This window comes from Salvia hispanica, unplaced genomic scaffold (assembly GCF_023119035.1).
Source record: "Salvia hispanica cultivar TCC Black 2014 unplaced genomic scaffold, UniMelb_Shisp_WGS_1.0 HiC_scaffold_1034, whole genome shotgun sequence".
NCBI lineage: Eukaryota > Viridiplantae > Streptophyta > Magnoliopsida > Lamiales > Lamiaceae > Salvia > Salvia hispanica.
Genome location: NW_025951288.1, coordinates 60 through 7,118, shown reverse-complemented (window position 1 = coordinate 7,118; position 7,059 = coordinate 60). Strand labels below are relative to the sequence as shown.

Below are 7,059 nucleotides of genomic sequence, written 5' to 3'. Positions count from 1 at the left end.
TTCAGAATACTTAAGTTAGCACATCAAAATTTTCATATCTATTGTGTTTTCCTGTTGCTCATTTTCTTGTAATGTGGACAAAAATAGGAGAGAATCGATTTCGTGATTAGGCAATAAGTAATTGGATAGTGCTAGCTCGACATGTTTGACTATACATGCGTGGCTAAGAAAAGATCACGCGTCGCCCAATCAACAAGTTGGACTAAATATCAAGGAATAGTCCTCGTCATTTTTCACTAAATATCAACATCTCTACTTGTATAAATTCATAATTTTGGTTACTTACCTCTTTAATGGAAGAAATACCAAACAAACTAAGGTTGTATGGAACTGAGGCAGGCCCTTTTGTTCGTAGAGTAATATGGGCTCTTAAACTTAAAGGTGTTGAGTATGACTTTGTCCAAGAAGATCTTTCCAACAAGAGTCCTTCCCTTCTGCACTACAATCCCATCCACAAGATGGTTCCGGTGCTCGTCCACGCCGGAAAGCCCATCACAGAGTCGGCTGTGATACTCGAATACATCGAGGAAACATGGCCTGACCCCACACCATTGCTCCCCAAACATCCTTACGAGAGAGCCATGGCTCGTTTCTGGATCGCCTACGGAGATCAAAAGGTAAATCGGGTTCCACACATCTTCTCCACTAAAAAAAACTTATTCCCTCCGTCCACAAATGGTATGAACTAAGAGAAGTCATGAGAATGATTGGAACGAAAGCAAAGCTTTTCACAATTTTGAACTAAACTCATACTTAAAAGGAAAATAAATACTTATATACCAACAAATTCCCCATTGATACAAACAAGAGGCTAAAAAGAGTTGTTTATGTCTCTTTCTCTCTCTTACTTTTTCCCTTATTTATAAAAACTCGTGTCGAACCCATTGTTCATACTCTTTGGGAACGGACGGAGTATCATTTAAGGACACATAAATTGAGAAAGTATGACTAGTGTTTTGAACTTTTTTAAAAATAGCTATCATTAAGGAAACATCCCTAAATTGAGGACAAATTATCAACAATAAGGACATTTTAGTTGGGACATCAACAATAAGGATACTTTATGAAGCATTGATGGTATAGTTAGACACACAAATTAATGTCCTTACTACAATTAAAAAGTGTCATTAGCCATTTTTTTGTTATAGTGCTCCTCTCTTTTCTTGTTTTGGTTTGGAGAGAATTGTGATACGTTGTAATCTCTTTTGTGATGCACGCAGCAGCATCACGTATTTCACAGCTTCCTTGCGTGCTCAGAGGAGGGTAAAGAGAAGGCGGCGAAAGACCTGATGGAAATGTTGAAGATCGTTCAAGATGAGGCTTTAGGAGATCAAAAGTTCTTTGGTGGTAACACGCTTAGTTTGGTGGACTTGTGTTACGGTTGGCTTACCTCGTTGAAGTACGTGGAACGAGTCGTGGGCGTGCGGGTGCTGGAGCCCACGACTCTTCCAAAGCTGTACCGGTGGATGCAAGATTTCAAGGAAGAGCCTCTGGTTAAGGAGAATCTTCCAGACTTGGAGGCGAAGTTGCCAGAGCTCGAAACCTTAAGGAAGCATCTTGTGTCGACCAACAAGTGATGGGAGTCTTGGATAACACTTCGAGAGTCACTATTTTGTAAGTAATTGTTTTCTATAATTCTTAAATCTTGCTCTATGCCTTCCACATTCCTTTTATTTTGACAATAAACACACTTAGATTCAAAAACACACTAAACATACTTCAAATGAACAAGTGGTGCTACCAAAATAAATCAACAATATCAAGTAATCAAGGCAAGAATCAATGGAATAATCAAATTGATATCATCCATAATTAGAGTTGAATTAAGAAAGGAAAAGATCAAAAATTTATAGTGTTTGATTGTATTTCATATACTCTCTCTTGTCCTGTAATAGGAGTTCTATTTAGTTATGACACAGATTTAAGAAATGTAAAGAAAAGTTGGTTGAATAAGTTAGTGGAACATGAGCCTCACTTATATATATGGAGTAGTTTTTTTATAAAAAAAATGTGAGTGGAATGTGAGACCTACTTACCATTTATGGTAAAAGTGAAATATGACTCTTATGGATGAGCCGAAATTGCAAAACATGACTCTTATTGTGGAATAGAGTGAGTATATAATAGGAACTAGTCTTATATATATAGTTGATGTAATAGTGTAGAATCATTCAAGCATATTACAATATAGTCTTTAACGTTCCGGTCATGCATTAGTCTTTTATATTTCGCATTAAACCAAAAAAAAAAAAACCACCAAAACCATGAAGGGAGCCTAGATCCCGATTTGTGGTGGATATATTTCAGTAAAAAAAAAATCAAAACAATCTAGTTCAAATCTTGGATCTTTGCAGGTTAGAGGTAGTTACCTTTCCCGGAAGTGCACTGGTCTCCTCACCTAATCGAAGGCTGATAAGAATATATCGTCAGAATATCCCCATATCTCTATTATTCCATATATTATTGATTTAGCATATCTTTCCAATTTCTTGATAATTAAGTTTGGTTATTCCTATTATAAATAGGAGTCTTTGTTATTCCTTTCAATCAATGAAGAAATATTATAAACTTATTTTCCATTTTCGCGATTTACTTTTCTGTTCATCTTTGTTCTTGGTTTGATTGACGGACAAAGCTCCCGCGACTACCTTTTATCCTCCGTCGATCGCAATCGCGACGCCTGAATCTTGTTAAGGGAAATTATCCCTTAACAATTGGTGCTTTCATTCGGTTCTCATCCTCCATTTACCGTCATGATGTCACGCAACTATTCCGATTATCAGTCCGGACATGCCGTTTACACAGATTGGCAGCAACCGTATCAATTCCACGCTGCCCTACAGCCGCTACCATACCAGCCGGACGGACACCATCAACGTCACCTCTACCACGCCCGACAGCCCACTAGCTGGGACCCACCATGGCTATGCCAGGCCACAACATATCAGCAACCGCCGTTCTATGAGCCAGATATGTACTCGCTGCCACCACCCGGACGCCGTCCTACCTGCTGGGACCCACCTACCTACTGGGAGACACCGGGACAATGCCCCTTCCACGAGGTCTCAGCATACGATCAGCCGCTGCCCGCTGCCAGTAACTCAAGTTGGAATCAGCCTGCACTGCAGCTGCCTCGTCCAGCCACAGCAGCGGCAAACCCGATTGAAGCAATGCTTGATCAATTATTGGAGGCGTGCAAAAGGATGGAGTCTCGCCTTGATGCAATCGACCGCCGCATCGACAATGATGCATTGTATGGCAGTTTGAAACCCATGAATGAGTTCATTCTTGATGAAGTTGTTGTCAATTGTCCTCTGAAATTCGATGTGGTGATGATTGAGGATAATAAAGCCAATGATGGTGGAGATCAACCCATGGATGCTGCTTATCAGTCCATGAAATATGGAGAAGATGCTCCCAATATATAAGTAGAGGAGAAATCAAAATCTGCTACTACGAGGTGGAAAGAAAAACTCTATGTGGAGGAAGAGGATTTATCAGATGTTGAAGAAGAGGATGGATTTTTACAAGCCTTTCAAGTCGCCAACTTCGAGTATATCGATGAAGCAGAAAGGGCAGTAAAAGAGGAAATATCGGCTCCACCACCGGAAGGTCAAGCATCTTTGAACAAGCTTGAACGTGCAAGCTTCATGGTATATCGACTGTGGCATAAATACGAAGTGCAGAAAGTAGAAGAATTTGAGGCTATGGGAAAGGGAAAGAGGAGCCTCAAGCAGATGGTATTTATGGAATCTTCTCCAAAACAAGAAAATTTGATTCGTGTGGTGGGTCATGACTTGATCAGAGCGGAACATATGGTTATTGGTCATCGATCAGCAGCGCTTGAAGCTGATGGTCGGTTTATCCCTCCGCAAAACAACATGCAATGTTTGGGTGGTATTTAGAGAAATCTAATCCAATTTAGTGAAGTCCATTTGGTGTTGTGTCGGTTCTTGAATTCAAGTAAAATGTTGTTTCAACTTAGAGCTCTGATCCAATTGGGAATACAAGGTGGGTGGAGAATGTTTGAGATCAAGAAAGTCACCTCGAGGAAGACCATTGAATGCCTCCTTGCTTCTTGGCTTCCACCTTGAGGAAAAGGTGGATTTTAACCGTGGAGGAGTTGATACGATATATCTTCAGAATATCTCTATTATTCCATATATTATTGATTTAGCATATCTTTTCTCTTTCTTGATAATTAAGTTAGGTTATTCCTATTATAAATAGGAGTCTTTATTATTCCTTTCAATCAATGAATAAATATTATAAACTTATTTTCCATTTTCTACTTTTCTGTTCATCTTTGTTCTTGGTTTGATCGACAGGCAAAGCTCCCGCGATTACCTTTTATCCTCCGCCGATCGCAATCGCGACGCGGAATCTTGGGGATTATCCCTTAACAAAGGCCGAGAAGGCCACAGCCGACGAGCGACTGCCAAAACTAAGGAAAAGACAACGAGTTATCCGGCTGAGAGGGCGAAATATTAATCAACCGGATGACTTGTCTTGAAGCGTTTGGCCGAGTGGGAGAGATCAGCCACTGTCGGACAACCATTGATTCTGACGAAACCACCGGCCAATGGCAGAATGTCCAGAGGCAGCAGGGCACCCAGGAAAGGAGGTGAAACAACCACAGCCGCAACAGTCATTGGAGAAATGAGAAAAGCTGCCATCGAGGGTAGCCTTGAAGACCCTCACGCTCGACATACTGAAGGCGACAACCGACCGAAGCAACAGTGGTAATCCGACAGGGTCTGATCGGCGCAGAAGAAGGGAGTGGCGACACGATTGGTGAAGAGCAGTCGACCTCGGCTTTGGAGGCCACTAATGTCAGAACAAGGGAGATGGCGTGGATCATTCCGCGCCCGGAAATCAAAAGGCGTGGCCATCATCAATTAGAGAAGAGCCGGAGAAGGGAGACGCAAATGGGCGGTGAAGCGTCGTCCGCCAAACAAGTAGTGGCAGGTTACCATTGGAGGTGAGAATAAAAGGAGAAAAGAAAAAGGAGGCACTGTTGAAGTTTTCTCAATTTGGGTTAGGGTTTAGGGTTGGATTGCATAGCCATCTATGGTTTGGATTAGATATTTTGTTGTGCATATAAAAAAAGGAAAGAAAGGATGCATAAAAAAAAAGGAAAAAAATCGAGGAAGAAAATAAAGAAAAAAATGAAAAGAAAAGAAAAAAATCAAAGGAATTTGGGAAGTGAGAAGAAATCTCGACAAAGTCTAGAATTTACTGAGATTTGAATTGTTGGTTAGGTGTTGAGTTTAATATAGTAGAAATTGATCACTTTTGCTATGTTGGGTTTAGTCACTTTTTAGCCAAATATTTCCTCACCTTACCAAAAGAGCCTACATTATAACCTAAAATAAAGACCTTTCGGATTTTTGATTTTAATCACAAAAAGTAGAGGAGGGATTAGACTTTGAGCAAGCCTATAGTAAACTGTGCATGTTGCATGATCTGAGAGCATATATTCTTTACCTTATACACTTTGAGAGTGAGTGATAAACACATTTCGAAACACTTGTGAGCGCATGTATTTCAAGGTGATCAACGAGCTAGTAATGATAGTGCACTAATAACCTTTGCTTGATTTGATTTGTTTTCTTGTCGAACTCTTTATTTATTTTTTTTTGTTATAAATACTGAGGCAACTATGAAATCTAGTCCTTAACATACGTATTTCTTATTTAATTTTTCTCTTGTTTTGTTTGAGGACAAACAAATAATTAAGTTTGGGGGATTAGAGATTTAGCCAAGAATCAACGTGTGATTATATCTTGTTTTCAACTATTTTGATATTTTGACTGTTTCTATCTATTCCTAGATCAAGTCCTCGATAAATGCCAAAATTCTGTCTCTTTTTAGATCAAGTCTTATAATCTCTAATAAGCTTTATCAATTTGAGTTCGAGAATAGTTCACAAGAGCTGTTGTTGAGTAAAAACACGACACATGGAGATGTAATGATCTATCTAGGATTCTTTATACATCAATTGCTAAGATCTATATCCGTAAAATTTATGTTATAGGATTTAATTTTAAATGCGTTTCTCATGCAAAGTAAAGAACACAAGTTAGTATATATATGAAGTAAAGAACAAATGTTTAGATCTCATAATATTTTAAATGTTATTTTTGGTACACATAGAATAAGATGCAAAATAAATTATTAAAAAATAGAATAAATAAAACTTAAAAATAAAAAAATATGTATTATCTGCAAGATAATAATAGGCTATTTAATTTTAATAAATTATGTTAACTGCAAGATATTAAATTAATTTATATTTATGTCAATTGTTATGCAAAAGTCTATATCATCAAAACGAAATATATGAAAATCTTATTTCTTAATCTCAATCATATTTATATAACAATACTATTTTTTATGAAATTAAATATCATTAAAATTATTGATTGAAAATTCGAAGTGAATAAATAAAATACGATTTAAAGTTAATTCAATAAATTCTAGTGAGTTCTAGCTTGCAATGTGATATTGTACATCAAGTTTAATCAGTTGTTTTCTTTGGACCAAATACTAGTATAGATGTACCCCTGAAAATAACGTTATAATATATGTAGATCAATGTCCAATTAATTCATATGAAAAGTCATGTGTTATTTTCTACTCCATATTGAAGAGGAGAGGCACAGATTCAAAACTTTCCAAAGCCCTAGGTATTTAAATTTTTTTTTTTTTTTTCAATTTTGTTGTGCTTTATGCAAAATGTATCCTTGTTTTCGGTAGGGAAAAGATTTAATTTTAAGATTTGATAATAATGTAAGGGCACTATGTAAATCATCTATCTGTACAAAAGTATTCAATGAATTGCCTTTGTCATTTTGATTTGATAATTTAGAACAAATTAGACTCTCTGAATTCAGAAAAAACTTAATATATTTTTAGTTGAATAAAATTTTTCTAAGATAATAAGACTTAATTTGTAATTGAGACTTTGATTAGATGTAAATATACTTTTTTTTTAAAAATAAAATTTAATAAGATTTTTGTAAATTTTTTTAATAGCGGATGTATAATAATTTTTTC

At 37.0% G+C, this 7,059-nt stretch overlaps 1 protein-coding gene across 2 annotated transcripts; it reads left to right on the top strand.

Annotated features, from left to right (window-relative positions):
* The first annotated feature begins 293 nt into the window (after positions 1-293).
* LOC125197856 (glutathione transferase GST 23-like) lies at positions 294-2,503 on the top strand. Of its 2 annotated transcripts, XM_048096382.1 has the most exons (3): positions 294-617; positions 1,224-1,614; positions 2,355-2,503. In XM_048096382.1, the coding sequence occupies exons 1-2, from the start codon at positions 294-296 to the stop codon at positions 1,575-1,577; spliced, it is 678 nt and encodes a 225-aa protein (XP_047952339.1). In that variant the 3' UTR covers positions 1,578-1,614; positions 2,355-2,503. The 2 variants fall into 2 exon arrangements, with proteins under 2 accessions (XP_047952339.1, XP_047952340.1); XM_048096383.1 differs by lacking the exon at positions 2,355-2,503 and having other exon boundaries at positions 1,224-1,653.
* Positions 2,504-7,059: the final 4,556 nt, after the last annotated feature.

What these genes read in the sequence shown, in the direction of transcription:
- LOC125197856 (XM_048096382.1), top strand. Translation starts at nt 294, where the DNA reads ATGGAAGAAATACCAAACAAACTAAGGTTGTATGGAACTGAGGCAGGC. An exon ending in TCGCCTACGGAGATCAAAAG is followed by an intron (nt 618 to 1,223) that starts GTAAATCGGGTT and finishes TGCACGCAGCAG; the next exon opens with CATCACGTATTTCACAGCTT.